General features: G+C 37.8%; 1 protein-coding gene across 11 annotated transcripts in view; it reads left to right on the plus strand.

Annotated features, from left to right (window-relative positions):
- RABGAP1L (RAB GTPase activating protein 1 like) overlaps window positions 1–17,565 on the plus strand; it is a 247,988-nt gene that overhangs the window by 38,097 nt on the left and 192,326 nt on the right. For all 11 annotated transcript variants that reach the window (XM_054834163.1, XM_054834162.1, XM_054834155.1 and 8 more), the window contains one exon: window positions 4,235–4,379. In XM_054834163.1, the coding sequence (XP_054690138.1) occupies window positions 4,235–4,379 (145 nt within the window). The remainder of the gene's footprint in view (window positions 1–4,234; window positions 4,380–17,565) is intronic.

The following is a 17,565-nucleotide window of genomic DNA, read 5'->3' on the forward strand; positions in this document are numbered from 1 at the left end:
GGTAAAATTGGGAAATGACCCTTTAATTGTTCAGTGTAAAAATCAACTAATATGTAACAAAAAGAAATGCTGGCTACTGAGGTTCAAAATGTGAAGGTAGGTGGCTGTAAGAATATAATATAAAGGCAAAGGAACCTAATGCAGAGATTTAAAAGAGTTAGGCTATTACTGTTGTTTTTCCAAGTATCTGAGAAGGTAGATTTCTCCACGTTTTCAAAAAGAGAAATTTGGAAGAAGGTTATCTAGAACAGTAAGTTCTGCTGCTCAGAGAAGTTGCTGTGTTTTCACCCTTGTGGTTGCTGATGAAGGTATAAAATGAGCTATGATCTTGTCCTTCTCTGCCTCAGGGCTTTATGAAACATGAGGCTAAGGGCATTATTGTTGCAGTGACTTATTAAATTAGCTTTGTTCGTGTGATTTCTTGCTGATGATTGTAACCTTTTGAAATGTTAAAATAGTAGTAAAGAAATAACCATTTTCAGCAAACTCTTCTCTGAAATGTTTCAGTTTGTTAGTCCCTTGGAGTTTGGCTTTTAAGTCAAGTTGTACAAATACTGCTGTATTCCACAGAGGGAGAAAGTGGTTGAGATGAAGCTTAATGCGTAGCTGTGTATTCCCTCTATGTTAGCTTTCCCAGTCCTGTGCTTGTGTGATTAATGTGCATTTATTTCTTCCTCAAGCACTCAGAGACGATGTATCCATCTCAACTGTTTGACAAACATTACCAGATATCTGTTGAGTAGAATGCTAAAGTCTCTTCCGTCTTTGGCATTGGGTGAGGTACCTAAAGTAGGTATGTCCGCCCATTATCACTGTAGGATGATGCACATCTGCATCCGCGACTGTTGGCCTGCTTTCTCCAAAGACTTAACGTTGTGGTATTGGTTTAAAAAGTGGACAGCAGAGGCTAACTGTACCATTTGCATTGGAATAGTGGTCCGTCATCTTTGACTAATGAAACCAAAGAGCAGTGACTTAAGTTTACTGAGCCTGATGTGAACATTTAGGTTGTCATCCTCCTGTGGGGTACAGTAATAGGTCTGAAAAAAGAAGTTATGTTGATATTACATGGCAAAAGTGCCACTGTGTTTAACAGTGAGTAAATAAATCTTATGCAATGCTATTTCTGTGTTTCTTCTAGAGATTAGCATAGCAACTCAGAATTTAAGAAAATCTGAGAAAGCCAACTGTTATGTGCAAATGTTGAGAATATCTACATTTTAAATTTAAAGAAAATACATTTGAAAATATTACATTCTCAGCTGTTGGATACTTATCTATAATCAGTTAAGCTTTCCTTTTAAATCACCTACAACTGTACCATTTTTAATTGAGTAATATGGATGCTTTCTTTTTTTCTTTCTCACCCCTTACAATGTGACAAACATACACATGCCTCCCCTCCCTGAAGAAACACACGCATTTCTTCCTGCTGTAATATTCCGAGGAGCTGTTCTGCAGATTTTTTTGGAATAGGAATGCTTTGAAACTTTGTGATATTTCTACAAGAATAGGTCCTGATTATGGATGACAGGATCTCTCTGGTTGACCTGTAGCAAGTGTTTAGCCGCTTATCAGGTGGACAGTTTGTATTGCAATAGCTGTTCCTGCCGATACCTCTGAAAGACCCTGTATCTCAGGACGCTCTTACTCCTTGGAAAATAACTTCGCAGATGGCATTGGGATCAGCCATTTGTGAACTTTTTGGGAAAGCAATTGAGCATAAGTAGATTCTAGGGAACGTAACAGTGGATTAATATCAAAAGCCTCAACTCCAAAGACAGAAGGCTGCTCTGCACAGGACAGTGAATCCTGCAATATAATTTCCTGCTGATGTAAAATCATGACAGTAATGCTATCGGTCGTTGTGCAAACATCATGTGTTTCACTGTGGGTGAGAAATTCACATGTGCAGTCTGCCCAGTTCTAAGTTCTAGCATGCGGAGCCCTTGGCAGGGAGCTTTAGACTTGGGCTGTCTCAGCAAGGTGCCCATTCCAGTGAGGAAGCATCCATTACTGATGTTCCAAAAGGAGGCATGGAAGCAATAAAATGGCATTTTCCTGCAAGGGGTAAATGGGACCTGTCTGTGTTGGCAGAGAAAAATCAGAACTTTTCTGAGGAAAGATTCAGATAGATTTAATAGTCTGAACTGAGATTGGTGAGGTACAGTCAGATATGAGGAATGACATAAATGCAGATTACTGTGTGATTTAGGATTGTTTTTGTTATCTACCTATCTATCTCACTGTGTTACTCATGCACATTTTCATCATTAGAGCATGATCCTTGTAAAGGTGGATTCCTGTAGATAGCAAATTCACGCTTCAGAAAAAACAAATAACCAAATTATTTGCTTTTTGTAGAGATGGATCTTGCAGTTAACCAGAACATGTGCAAGGAGCTTAAGACTTGTAATTCTTGCAAAATACAACAAAATCCATGGTACCTTATGCCTTACTCCCTCAAAAATAAGCTACAGATGATTAATAATATTAGTGGCAGCAATACTTGATTGATTTAACCAAGTACTTTGTAATTACTTGATAATGGTGTTCTGTGAGAATAAAACAGGGATAATGGCTCTAATATCATCCTGCTAAATGTTACCAAATGCAGGGTATTCATACCTACACCCCAGAGTTCATTAAGCTGACTTCATGAGAAGTTCAGTCAGCAAAACTGGCCGATAATTGGAGGCACTGCTTCCAGGGAGTATCAGCTTTAAAGGAAGCAGATCTGAATGATTAATGTAAAAAACATTAGGAAAGTCTTCTCAATATAAAATCATTTGTGTTGTGTCAGTTCAAGCAGTTCCTATTTAAGCTACCCATCTGCAGAATTTCTCCAGCTTGTTGAAATTGCAAGTGCTGGTCAGCAGTTCATGTGCATCTCCAGCAAAGGTGTTGTGGAGTCTTCCAACTTTATCATAATTTTGTTTTTTAAACAAATTGAATATTCTCTAACTAAAATTGTGTTCTTTTTCATGGTTAATTTGATGTTTTTAATATGTTTGGAAAATTACATTATTTTAACCGATTAGGCAAGATGCACAAAGAACAAAATAGCACAACATTTTGTACTGGTTCATTTAATACAATCATTAGTTTGCAGTTTTATACAATTGGCTAAAAATATATTAATCACTGCATGTCACTAAATAATAATTGTGTTCAGAACTGTAACTCGGAGGAGAAACGAATATTCCTTTTATTTTAAAACTTGCAACCTTGTATCGAGTGCTTAAAGTATAGGTAACTAACTTTTTTCATGTGAAAGTCCATTGAACATGAGAGATTAAACTCTGAACTTTTCCAGCCTGAAGTAAAAAGAAAACAAAAAACTTCCCCTACCCTGCAACCTTTGAGGTAGTTTGCCTTGAAAGTTATCAAATTCCTAGAGAGACAGATTTGGAAGAAAAACTGCTTTTACAGAATAAAATGATTTCCACTGAAAATATTCCACCTCAAATTTATATAGTTACAGATACCACACTCAAATTTCCAAGTTAATAGAACTGTTAGATTGTGAGCATATGGACACACATATATAAAAGTAAGAAATAAATAAAACAGGCTACAAACACAAATGTTATAGCTAGGTACAGCCAGTACACTTCCCATTGAAAGGAGTATATTACAAATTATACTCCCTGGAAGTAATCTTTCTTTTTTTTTTTTTTTTTTTTTTTTTTTAAATGAGTAAAACACTACAAGGAGCTGTTAATAATTTATGGCTTTCAGAAAGCATGAGGTTTTGTTTCTTCTTTAGTCTTGGCTTTACCTAAAATACTCTTACCATTAAATTTTTTTCCCCCTAAGACATTTGATTCCTGTTTCTGTGATGTCAGTCACTCTAATATTTTTCTTGTGTGTTCTCTCCTCTCTTCTTTTGCTGAGGTTTCTCTTTGACCTCATCTCATTATAGTGATTTAAATTGGAAAGCTTTTTTTATCATCGTTCTGAACAATACTTAAAATGGCTGTTAAGAGCCAGCTTTGGAAATAATGCAGTTTTATTTATATTTTCTACCTATGAAACTTAAAGAGAACCAGAGCTGTCAATCAATGCCAGTCTACAGGTGCCATTGCAAAGAAATCTGAGGGAGTCTTGCTCAAACTATTGTTTAGCCTTGATAGGAGATTTGTTTGTATGTGTTTGGGTTTGGTTTTGGCATACTGATGGAACTGTATTTATCAATAGTGTGGACCTAATATATACATGTATTTTGTTTTAGTCTGAAGGAAAAAGCCACGCAAGTGCTGGGGATGCAATTTATGAAGTTGTCAGTCTACAAAGAGAATCTGCAAGAGAGGAAGAATTGGTCAGCCCGACGAGTGGAGGAGGGCCTATGTCATCCCAGGAGGATGAGGCAGAAGAAGGTAAGAATAAATCAGTACATATAGTTCCCACAGATAGTACTATTATATTTCTGCTGTTAACTTACTCATTTAATTCTTCCTATTTATGTCTGTTAGAAATACGACTGCTTTGGACAAAAAGATCACGCGTAATTTTCCGCTAGCAGCAGTTCTTTAGTAATGGCGTTTTTACCACCCGTTATTTGGAGTTCTTCCAGTAGCAGCAGCAAGCAACGCATGTCTATTTTTCTGCATGCTTCAAAGTGTGTTACTGATGCACTTGTGTTCTGCTTGCAAGATAGAAAACCTTTTCTAGTGGGATTTTCTTCTGATCAGAAGCCATTTGCCTTGAATGTGCTGCTAAAGGGCACCATTGAAATGTGCTTTGAAACACTGGGCTTTAAATGCCCCTTTGTAAAGAAAAACAAAACAAAAATCCCAGACAGACTCATTCCCCCACCCCCAAACTGTCTGCTTAGCATGTGATTCGCTTTCCCTCACTTATAACTAAAGCTTATAAAATATCTCTGGGTTCAGTTGGGGATTGCTAACTGTTCATGGACCCAGCGAACTTGCCTGCCCCTTCCGAAACTAACAGTACCTCAATGTCTTTCCTGCTGATGGTTTTTTTGCTTGTTCTTGTTTTTCTGAAGGCCCTTGGCCTACTGTTGCCTCTTTGTACTCTGAGGGTTAGTCCATAGCATTCAGAATAGAGCTTTCTGTGTACCATTTGTCATCTGGATATCTGACCTACCAGAGCTGTTATAGTTTAATGAAGTTATTCTTCAGATTTCTGGCACTGTTTGGTCAATACTAAAAAGTCTCACTTACTACAATGGAAAAATTCCTTCTTGATTCTTATTTATAGGTAAGCAGTTGGATATTAGTTTATGCAATAGGAATTAGAACCCTGTGATTAACACAGTCAGGAGCAGACAGGCTGGCTACACAGTCACTTTCTTCCAGTTGCAAACTTTTCCACCTATCCCAGGTGACACCAGGCTTACAAAACCCACAGCTGTTCGGTGAACTGCAAACCTTCTACTGATTCCTGGGATGGAGTGGGATGGGCATTGGCTATGGTTGTTATTCCCTCCTTTGTATCAAGTACTACTTCTGAATAGTAAAAAAGACTATTTCGTCTAAAGGAGCTTTTATATTTAATTGGTATTTGGGATTATTTGCTGTTCCTAGCAAGAATTATTTCAGATTTGACCTTTGGGTCTTGTGGTTCAGTGTAGCGTAGTTCAATGATCTGTGTGTGTTCTCTTCTTTGCTGGGTGTTTGAGTTGTGTAGTCAGAATGTTTTCTGGAGCTTGTTTGTTAGGATAGGGTTTAAGTAATCACTTGAGTACTTTTTTTTTTTTTTATATTACTTCTTACTGGGGAGACTATAGCACCATTCCAGAATTTGATGAATGTAGCACAATTAGTAATAAAGTGGATATTGTCCTCTTGGTGCTACTATAGAATGACTTTATTATAGAGTAAAAGTATTCCACTGGGCTATGAACCTAGGTTTAACTTTGGCTTAGCTTCCTAATGCTAGTTTCCATATTTTAAATGTAGATTACTTCCTAAGAGAAGACATTAAAAATATCATGATGTGACTCTGTTCTCATGGAAACTGCATTTAGAGTTGTCTGCCTAGAAGTTATCTATCCTAGTGGATATGCAGGTTAAATGAGTCATTTGCAGTGTTTTAAATAAATCTCTTCATTCTTTTTCTTTCTTTTTTCTTTTCAGGGTACTAATTATGATGATGGAAAAAAAAAAAACCCTTGAGTTTACAATGTCTTGTCTTAGCCTTGGAAGAAGGCTTTTTCTTTTCTTTAATGTTAAGGATGGTAGCTACCTGGCCATATAGTTTTTGGGTTTTGTTTGTTTGGGGTTTTTTTTCCTTTTCTTTCACAACCTGACTAGGGCATGTGTGCATTATAAGGACTTTACTATTTCATAGACCAGAGGCTGGTGTTCCCATTACAGATATTGAGGATTATTATCTGTTCTCTTTTTTTTTTTTTTGCTATGTCCTCATATATATCCTACATGCCCACAGAATATTGCTTAATTTACTTCAGAAGCACTATACATTGCAGCTTCATTTGTATAAGAATGCATGCCTCCTCGTTTGCACCTTACCTGATTTTTGTGTACTCTGTATATGTGTGTGTGTGCATACACACAGCTCAATGGGATGTCTTATGTCATGAGTGTACGAATAAAGATGTTGATAAGAAAGAAGGCATTTTTTTCAATATTCTCATTCTTTTTGTTTTAATGATAAAAGGCCAACCATGATTCCTCCCCCAAGAATGATTTAAAATAATTACTTGTGTTAGGTGTAGTCACTTTCAAATGTGCAGCAGCTACATATAGAAAATTGAGATCATTTATTCCCTAAATAACATTCTTAGCTTTTAATATTCTTTTCCGATTTTAGCTTTATTTTTTATCTGAACAGATATATCAAAAAATTAAGAACTTTGCAAAGATTGTGCAATAGCTACTTAGAGATCTTTGAGATCAACTCACATTTTAAAAAATTATTAATATTGTAATAGATATTTCTGGCAACCTAGACATCTAAGGTTCCTTGCTTTGGAGATAATAATTTTTAAAATATAATTAATGATTTCTTGTCAAAACCTAGAATGTAAAGGATATTCCTTGATAGGAAGTTCTCTATTAAATTCAGAATATAATTTTAAAAGATTCAAATACATATTGAGAAAATTCTTACTTTTTCTGGAAAGGTTTTAAATAAAATGGATTTAAGTATCAATTTTTATCAATAAGCAGAAAAATACACTGTTAATATTTAATTTTGAGTAGAACCGTGTGACAAGGTGCAGAGCACAATTGGTTGAACTAATCTTTCTCCTTTTTGGAGCATTAAGAATGAGTGAGAAACAGGTACAGAAGTGATGGTTTCATTAGTCAAAAAAGACAAAGCTGCACAGAGCGTTTTTATTCTGGTGTCATTCGAGGGCAGGGTGAAGTGGCTGGCTGCATGTGTGAGCCTAAGGATTGGAGAAAATTGCTTTCCAGCAGAAACATTTGCAAGGAGAATATAGTCCTAGAAACAAGTAATGAAGGAGAAGGGGAAGAATAGGTTGGCTGCTTTTAGCAGCAGTGCTTGCTTAGACCATGCATGAAATGATGACCTTCCTTTAGCTCTAATAATTTAATTCTTTTTTTTTTTAAAAAACTATAATACAACATTTCAGGAGAATACTAGATAACTCCATTTGAGTTTCCTCTTGAATCAGAATAATGTTAGAGGGTTAAGGATCACTGTAAGTGGGAGCAATTCTGTTTAAAACCAGAAAATAGTCTTTAAACTGATTGTAACTGAGTTGGAGATTTTTTTGCTGAAGTTTTATGTGATCCCAAGTGTCTGGTTACTAGCTCTTGTTCAAATCCATAAATTGCATGCAGAGTAAACACGGGATGTTTAGCAGGCATCCTGAAACAGGTAATTCGTGATAGGTAAAAGATAACATGCCTATCAAGTCTCCAAAAAAAGTTTCTGAGCATGAGTTGTAGATTGCCTCTAGAACACTCTCAAACGAGTTCCAGCAATGCAGTATGGTTTGGGTTTTTATTTACTGCAGCAATAGATTTCGTGATAGTTTAGATATTACTTTGCTGACAGCTGCGGATTGAGCAGGGAGGCAGTTGGCAACATAGTGGATACTGATCTGTAAACAGTGGACTTAAAGCAAAACCAATCCTATTGAAACGTGTTGGGTGTTTAGTTATTGGCCTAGAAAAAGAAGAGATTATATATAAGTATGAAGCTGTAGACATAAGAAAGGGCAGCAACAGAGAGGAAATAACAAACTTCAGAGGGTAAAGCTTTATCTTTGCGGTCTCTCTAGCTGTCTTAACTCTAAGAACAAAAATAAAGAGAATACAATAGAAAAATTAACAGGAGGGTGTGGAAATCCAGCATGGAGATGGTGAAATTTGACAATGGAAATAGAAATGAAAGGATAGAGGACCCTGAAGGCTTCAAAGAAATCTGAGTGTGATGTATTGGCCAGCACAAAAAGATGGTGCGTACAGTAGACAAGGAAGGAGTGGGCAATATGAAATGATCAGAGATGATCAGCCAGACTAAATTAGGATACTGTGTCAAATGTTGTAGGTGGGTAGAGGCTGTTTTCAGGATTCACAAAAGCAAAGGAGTAGAGGAGGTGGTGTTTTAGGACTTAGTAGAGCTATTGAGAGTATTTTGTGATAAAATAGGGGTTTACGATGAGGGATAGTGTGAACAAATGAGGATGACTGAGTGAGAAGAATGACATTATTAGTGTGGAAATAATCAACTCTGCATCTTTATCCAAATTAAAAATAGCTTTATGTAATTCATAGGAACTGTTTGTTATATTAATCCAATACAGAGTGATGTTGGTGGATCCTAAAGAGGATCCAGTTAAATCTGTATTGGAATCTCTTTGCTATCTCCATAAAAATGAACTAAAACTTTATAAATCCTAAATTCATGAGGTCGGTTGGCTAGTGGCTATCTTCTGTCAGGAAGCTTTTGCTGCAGTTTTATGAGAGATGAGTTTTAAAATACAAGATCTATAGCTTCCAAATGAAAAGAAAATATTCCTGATGAGCCTGATGTCATTTTATGGACTCTACTATCCATTCTCTTGCACTGGATTATTTTGATGCCTTACAAGTTAGCTTTTGTTATTGAAAATCATAGAATAAATGCACTCTTGACTTCTGCAGCTATTACTATGCTACTAGAAAGAATATGATCCCCTCCTTAGTATATTAAAAACAAAGCAAAAAAACCAAAAAACCCAACAACAACAAACTGAGTGCAGAAGACTATTTTTCTCATATGCTCTGAATGGTGGCAGTTCTTGTTGATAGCTACAGTTGTATTTAAATTTGTTCACGTAAGTATGACCTTTCTGTTAAAAGGCAAGTATTTTAAATATTTTGAATTTGAAGCACTTCTGTGGCTTACAGAAGTATTTAATGAAATTGCAGGGTTGTAAATTAAATGTGAATTGGGGAATTTGAAGGTTGTGAATGTTGCAGGTTTACAGGGAGATGGAAGTAGAGGGAAGGTCACCTAGCTGGGGCTCAGGTTCTTTCTGTTTGGTAACCCATATTGCTGTTGGCGTTCACTTGTAAGCTAGGTTTGCAGGCTAGGCCCTCAAGAAGTGAGTGTGACTTACTCTGAGCTGTTATATTCCCCTTGTCCTCTCCACTGCCCACGAGACAGTCCTGCAAGGTGCGTCTGGGAACACGCTGTAGGTGGGGATTCTTTCTTTGATAAAATCTGTTGCATGGCCTGGCTTTGTGAAGTTCAAGGCAAAATACAATTCCATAATTCTGACCTGCAGTTCGTGAATACTCCACGGAAATCTGTCAATAACTTTGGTTTATTCTTGCAGAATGATGGGGAAAATTTAAAAATTACTTTCAAAGTAAGGGAGTTTTCGGTTCCTTGGGTACATGGGTGAAATCTGTTTCTTTGATTTCAATCCTTTTTTTATAGCTTACAAAAATCACTTCAGATTGTGGTACGAAATAGACATTTTTCAGTAATGAGCATAAATTGGTGCTTGCATCTTGTCTGGAAGCAATTGCAGATTATTTTGAATGGTTTGGATGCTTTATTTCAGTAGTGGTTGTCTTTTCCTTGTCTGCCTATAAACAGAGTGCTTGTTTGAAAACAATTTGAAAAAGGATTTGCAATCCTGGTGGCTTATTAGGAATTAGAACTTCCTATTGCTAGAGGATCGTCTCAAGTTTTAGTCATGAGCGCCAGGGTTTTGTGTGGCCTCAAGCTGCCACTACTATGTTCATATAATTTCACATTTCATATCATTAGCAAGCTCACTACCCTGGACTTCAGGAGAGCAGACTTTGGCCTCTTCAGGGATCTGCTTGGTAGAATACCATGGGACAAAGCCCTGGAAGGAAGAGGGGCCCAAGACAGCTGGCTAATATTCAAGGGTCACCTCCTCCAAGCTCAGGAGTGATGCATTCCAGCAAAGAGGAAGTCAAGCAAAAACGCCAAGAGGCCCCCATGGATGAACAAGGAGCTCCTCAGCAAAGTCAAACAAAAAAAGGAAGCCTTCAGAGGGTGGAAGCAAGGGCAGGTAGCCTGGGAGGAATACAGAGAAACTGTCCGAGCAGCCAGGGAGCAGGTTAGGAAAGCCAAAGCCCTGATAGAAATTAGTCTGGCCAGGGATGTCAAGGACAACAAGAAAAGCTTCTATAGGTATGTTAGTGAGAAAAGGAGGACGAGGGAAAATGAGGGACTCCACCTGGAGTACTCCGTCCAGCTCTGGGGGCCCCAGTACAGGAGAGACATGGAGCTGTTGGAGCAAGTCCAGAGGAGGCCACAAAGCTGATCAGAGGGCTGGAGCACCTCTCCTATGAGGACAGGCTGAGAGAGTTGGGGTTGTTCGGCCTGGAGAAAAGGCAGCTCCGGGGAGATCTAACTGAGGCTTTCCAGTTTCTGAAGGGGCCCACAGGAAAGCTGGAGAGGGACTGTTTATCAGGGAGTGTAGTGGCAGGACAAGGGGGAATGGGTTTAAGCTGAAGGAGGGTCGATTTAGATTAGATGTTAGAAAGAAATTCTTTACTGTTAAGAGTGGTGAGGCCCTGGCACAGGTTGCCCAGAGAGGTTGTGGAGGCCCCATCCCTGGCAGTGTTTAAGGCCAGGCTGGATGGGGCTTTGGGCAACGTGGGCTAGTGGAGGGTGTCCCTGCCCGCAGCAGGGGGGTTGGAACTAGATGGGCTTTGAGGTCCCTTCCAACCCAAACCATTCTATGATTCTATTAAAAAAATATCTTATTTAACCACCTTTATATAGAGGTGATTAAAAAGACTTTTCTCAAAAAACAGTTGGTTCCCCCCTCCCCTCTGACTTTATACTAGTAGTTGTTAACCTTGAAGTGGGATTCTTGTCTGGTTTAGTTTTGGTCATTAGCTTTCTAGTATTTTGTTAAGTCTAAGGATTTTATAATCAAAGTGCCTTGAATACTGCCTTGGCACTTTAAGTAAATGACAGGGAATATATAATTTTTATGTGTTTATAATGTTGATTTTTTTTTTTTTGCATTTGGTTATGTCAAATATAGCAGTAGATACTTATCTACAAATTTGTAAATTACTAACGCGGAGTAAAGAATTGCATTGCCTTCGAATTGTGACAGCATCTCAGATTTGATTTTTCTTGCGTGTTCTCGAAGATGACAGTTTTCAGACAGCACAGTACATGTGGAAGATGTTTATATTTACAAGAATACCTCCACTGTGCAGCATTTAGTTGGCTTTGTCATCTGTGTGGGAGCAAAACTACCGAACTGAAGCGATAATTTTTCTCCATCTTGTATTCAGCTTTAAGCATTTGTACATCAAATTCAGATATGTCATGGTAGCCCACTTGTATGTTCACTACATGAGGGTAGATTCATCTCTTTGCATGTTTCTGCACTCAGATTTGGAAGCACAGTTAAGGTTTATTTTTATGATTTTTTTTTTTAATGATTCTTGTTTAGTATGACAGTAGTGCAGGGCCTGTGTAGAAACTCTATGACACAGAACTAAGACATGTTTTTAAATGCAGAAATTTTTGTTGTATTAAAAAGAAAATGTCGGTTTGGCTAGCCGTTTCACACGACCAACAGAATTGTTTCCGAGGAGAAGTGTGGGTCCTTTGAGAGATTTTGCACAGACTTCTTTATAACATGTGTGAAAACCATTATTGTATGCAGTGAGTGAAAGACAGACATTATCTAATCCCATCCTGTTCCACCCTCTTTCAGTGTTTATCAAATGTAGGGTTTTTTGGGATCCAAATTTTTGGTTACACAGAGAAGCAATTAAATTTGCAAACTGTTTGCAAGGTAATCAAAATTTTGAGATTTGTCAGCATTAGCTTTTGCTCGAATGATTTTAAGTGAAAAATGTTTATCTTATAATTCCTAAAAAGGAGTAAGAATAAAATTAACATTTTTTGCTATTACTGGTTTGCTTTTAGTGAGGAAACTGTGTATCTTTTTTGTTTTTATTCTCATTATATGTACTTCAGTAGCTGCCAAATTAATTTTTTTGAGTTAATTATGTAACTTACATATAAGCAGAAGGTTCATGTGAGCAGAATTCAATGCAAGTCATCTTTGTTCATATTCATAAATCCATATTTTTCTGGTCCTGATTATTGCTCTTCCTATAAAGTATACTGAGGACTGTAATTTCATAAATATGTCGTTTGGAAGGCATTTTTGAATTTTTTTTTCTTCATCAAAATATTTTGCAATGCCTTGAAAAGTTGCACCTTTCTGAAAAATCTACTAGAATGAATTTCACAACTTAAACTTTATTTCACTCTTGTCTTTCCTGGCAAAACTACAGTTCGTACTCTATAATTTCCTGTTACCTTATAAATGGAAACTTGCTTTTTTTGCGGCCTTTCTCACGATCCTCTTTTGTCTCGTACATATGGAATGATTCCATGTCAGTAACGTCTATATCTTTTTGCCCTGATAATATGCTGCCAACTTCAGCTCCCTCTTCATTTTTGTTCTTCTCCTACATAAAAATCAAACTTCTCATTTTTGAAGTATTCCAATTCTATTCCCACCTATCTTCATGACCTAATTTCCTTCTTCTTCAGGCTGCTCCAACTATATTATTTTTCAGTTCCACCTACTCTTTATTTCACTTGTAACAGCTTCTCAATTAAAATGCATTAAAAATCCTTTTTTTTTCTTCTTCACATCAGTGCTCAAATCCCACTTGTTCATTTTTAACTGCTATATTCATGCATTTCTATTCATTTTAGGATGTACTTCACTTATTTACTTTTATGCTTGAACTCTCTGTACCAGCAATATAGTTTTCTGCCTTATTTGCCTTTGTTAACTGACAAATGAGTTTGACTTCTAAGGTATTGTCCTCTTTCAGGTCATCTAGTAGATTTCTTTAAGGAGAACTGAATCTATTGGAAAAGTAGCTCTGTGGCTATATAATTGGTGTTAAATGTGGGTGAGTGGAGTATCATTTAAAGGAAAATTTTTAAAGATGCAAAAAAAGGCCCATTCAAAAAAATCCAACCCACCCCAAAACAAAAACCCACCCTCTTTTACTGTAAAACCAGCAAGATTAAAACAACTCAAGCATATTTAATACCTCAATTTTTGTTGACATGAGTAAGAGTTCTTAAGTGGAATTTATTTCCTCAAGCCAAAAATGGAAAATACCAATGAACTTAGTTGATTATTTTTGTTCGAAAGAGTCTGTTAAGTACCTGATCAGCGAGAGGAACATCTGTGCTATCTGACTGGTGTCTGACTTGGTTTCTCACAGTGTTTTGTTACAGATTTTGCACAACTTGTCAGTGCCGCTGTGGATATTGGAGTTATCCTCTAAGGGTGCTCCGTGTTCTGTATTTGTGGGCTCAAAAGCTTTGTGCTATCAAAATAAATGAGGGGGAAGAAGAGGCCAAGATTTTGCATCTGTGTATATATGGGTTTTTTTCTGTGGGATATTTACTTATAATAAAGAGTTGCTGTGTGTGTAATTCTTCTGTTTTGAACACTCCATGCCTCAGTATTTTGTTTGAGCACTGCTCTTCAAGAAAAAAAATATAGACCAGCAGGAGGAAAAAATCCAAAATGAGTGGAGAATGTGTCCTTTGAGGAAAGAAGCAGAGGTTTTTAGAGATGAAAGAATAAAGACAAAGTTGTTGTGTGGTTTTTTTTTTTTTTTTTGGAATTGACATGGACTAAAATTGTGTCACATATTGACTAGGAGAAAAAAGTAATTGGCATAAATTGCAGGTTAAACGAATTAGGTTTGAACCGAGAGATATTGTCCAAGAGTAAGACTAATGAAGTGCTTGGAATGAACTACTTGAGGAGGTTACTAACTGGAGGTTAGTAAGGTTAACCTAGACAAATAGCTGCAAGGGCTGTATAATCAAGATCTGTGTTCTCTTCAGTCAAGTTCAGAAGGTAAGATCTTGGATAACCTAGTAGAGTTGTCTGATGAGGCTCATCTTAGTCAGTTGCTGTCTCGGGAGATAGTCAAAGCCTCTCATGGTTTTACGATGCTTCAAATGCATATGGCCATTTTACTGTATAGGGTGGTCTTCTGTTGTACTCCATCAGTTATGAATTCTTTATTATAAAAGCCAACCAAACACAAAACCCAAACGCGTGCTCCCCAACCCAAAAGAACCTTATTGTCATTTCATATCAAGGGTAATTTTTGTAATTCTGGAAGTTTTATTTGTTTTCTGCTAAAAACAGCCTTTCAGTCTATTCTGGATCAGACTAAATCCAAAGAGGTGCCTCTGCTATGTGAAAGATCGGCCACTTTGGAAAGCATTTTCAAAATTATTGGTTAACAAGAATAATGAGCCATGGTTTGTTTTACTAAAGGTGCTACTAAAGCGCTAAGGTCTTTCATATCAACAGTCATTCTGAAAGCTGGGAGTCTGTTTTTCAAAGCAGGGGGATGTTATAATGAGTCTAGTTAATAGGGTGTTGCTACATAATAAATGTTAGTGCTGGGCCGCTTAAAATACAATTCTTTGTGCCTATTTGGAATAGTCTGCTCATATAATGAATAATTTATGTAATGAGTGTTTCTAAATGCAGTAGGCACAAAGTTATAGATATTCAATAGGCTGCCAATCTTCTTTTCGGTTAGATTAATTCTTTTTTAGTTTGTTCTTGAATGTCCCTACAGATTTTCGAGAGAGACCACTTTTTACACGTTTATGTTTCTATATAGGTGTACTAACAAAACAGACTATATGCAAAATCTGTCATCCAGAGATCCTCCCCCAGCCCAAGTGATATCTGTACAGGCTTCCATATTTCTCTCAGGCAAATAGCAAATGAAGACCCAAATGGAGCAAATACTCCCCAAAGTAGTTTCTAAACATGTGAAGGACAAACAAGGTCATTGGGAACAGCCAGCAAAGATTTATGAAGGGCAAATCATTGTGACCAACCTCGTTACTTTCTGTCACAAGGTGACCAGCGCTGTGGACAAGGAGCAGGCTGCGGATGATATATACCTTGATTTTAGCAGGGACTCGAACACCGTGTCCGACAGTCTCCTTATTGTTAAATCAATGAGATAGGGACTGGATAAGTGAAAAATAATGTGGCTGGAAGGTTCGCTCGACTGCTGGGATGAAAGAATCAATCAATGGATCAAAGTCCAGCTGGCAGCCAGTGGTATCTTTCAGGGATCAGCACTGGGATCAGTGCTGTTAAATGTCTTTATTAATCACCTGCGTGATGGGACCGAGTGCACCCTCAGCAGGTTTGTAGACAGCAGCAAATTGGGGGAGCAGTCGATAATGCTGGAGGGCAGGGCTCCTACTCACAGAGACCTGGACAGGCTGGAGAAATGCACTGGCAGGAACCTCCATCCCTGCTATTCAGCACCTGCGAGACTGTGTTCAGAGCACTGTGTCGCGTTTTGGGCTCCCTGGTACAAGACAGATGTTGCCACAGGGGGGCAAATTCAGTGGAGGCCACCAAGCTGGTGAGGCGGCAAGAGCACATGACCTACAATGAGGGGTTAAGGGTTTGGTGCTGACTGGAAAAGAAAATGCGCAGAGGAAAATCTTGTGGCTGTCTACAACTGCTACATCAGAGGACTCGGAGAAGGTGGAGCCAGAGTCTTCTCAGAGGTGCACAGTAACAGGCTGAGAGGCCACAGGCACCAGGTACAAGTTGGAACCTGGGAAATTCTGGTTAGATAAAAGGACATTTTTGGTGAGTTTGTTTTTAAACTGTGAGCATGGTCAAGTACTGGAACAGGTTGTCCAGAGAGATTCTACAGTCTCCTTTCTTGGTGTTCAAGACTACCCTCCCACTCAGGTCCCTGAGTGACCTGATCTAACTAGAGCTGCTTGGAGTAGGAGGTTGGACTAGATGATCTCCAGAGGTCTCTCTCAGCCCAAAGTATTCTATGATTCTATGCTGATGCCACGCAGAGCAATGCTTGCTGTGGGAGTGCAATGCTTCAGGCTTGCTTTAAACAGAGGCTCTGAATTTAGGGAATTGGTTCGTGAGGCATCCACAAATGAAGTTTTTGTGAATTTTGTGAATCACATTGCAATTCAAAACAAACAAACAAACAAAACCTGAGGGGCTTATTGTTATCTGTAAATATTCTTAAAGACTATTTGGGTGTACACATATTTACAATGCAGCCCCCCACCCCCCCGAAGGTTTGCTCCCTTCAGATGTCTCCCATTCTCCTCCCATTCTGATGAGGAATAAATTTTATTGTCCAGTGGATAGGCTCTGAGAGCTCAGGGCAAATACAGGAGGAAGGGAGAAGGACGCAGTATGTTTAGAGGAAGGCATTTGCAGAATAAGGGTGGATAAAATCATGCTCTGGCCAATACTGCTGGCCTATAGATGCTATAGAATGTGGAAAACAATGTATAAAAAAAAAAAGTACGCCTCAGAGAAGAGCATCTACATTAAAATATCTCTCCTATGCTTCTCTCTTTTTTTTTTTTTCCTCCTTAATTTATACCTAAGTGCTTACACAGGTTAGAACATGTAAATAGTCTTTAGAGTGGAAGCAAAGTAGAGATTTTTAAAGCTGTTTATTCTCTCTCCTTTGCCCTGTTCTATTTTGAAGTTTGACGTTAGTGTCTTTTGAAAGGGAACATATGGCATTTCTAATTAAGGCCTGTGATTTTCTGACATATAACTGAATAATACATTCCAAATACTGTTAAGCCTTCCAGATGAAAGAATTTTCAGGGCTGAAGCACTGTAGCTTTGTGATATATCTAGCTGGAATACATATGCTGTGTAACACTGATCTCCTTAAGAACTTCGAAGAATTTTGCACAGAATACCAGTGTAGTGAGAAAAGAAGGGGTTTGTTTCTATTTTGTCTGATGTTAGTATTCCTTGGCAAGCTGAGGTTTGGATCAGATAACAGCTAGTGTGCTTTGTTTCTCAAAGTAGCTTAATTTTTAAACGTTTTGGTCTGGTTGGGAATTTGTTTTATTCATCTTTATCAGATTTTGTTTCAGACTCAAGATTTGTTTGTGTATATTTTCACCAGTAGCTCTTGTAGGCATGCACTATAACTCTTTAGTCTCTCCAAAGTAATTCAAATCTCTCCTTTCAGAATGTTGGCGTAAAGCACTTGTCTTGCTTTACCTCGAATGTTG

The sequence above is a fragment of the Grus americana genome, chromosome 8 (genome assembly GCF_028858705.1).
Source record: "Grus americana isolate bGruAme1 chromosome 8, bGruAme1.mat, whole genome shotgun sequence".
In the NCBI taxonomy this organism is placed as follows: domain Eukaryota; kingdom Metazoa; phylum Chordata; class Aves; order Gruiformes; family Gruidae; genus Grus; species Grus americana.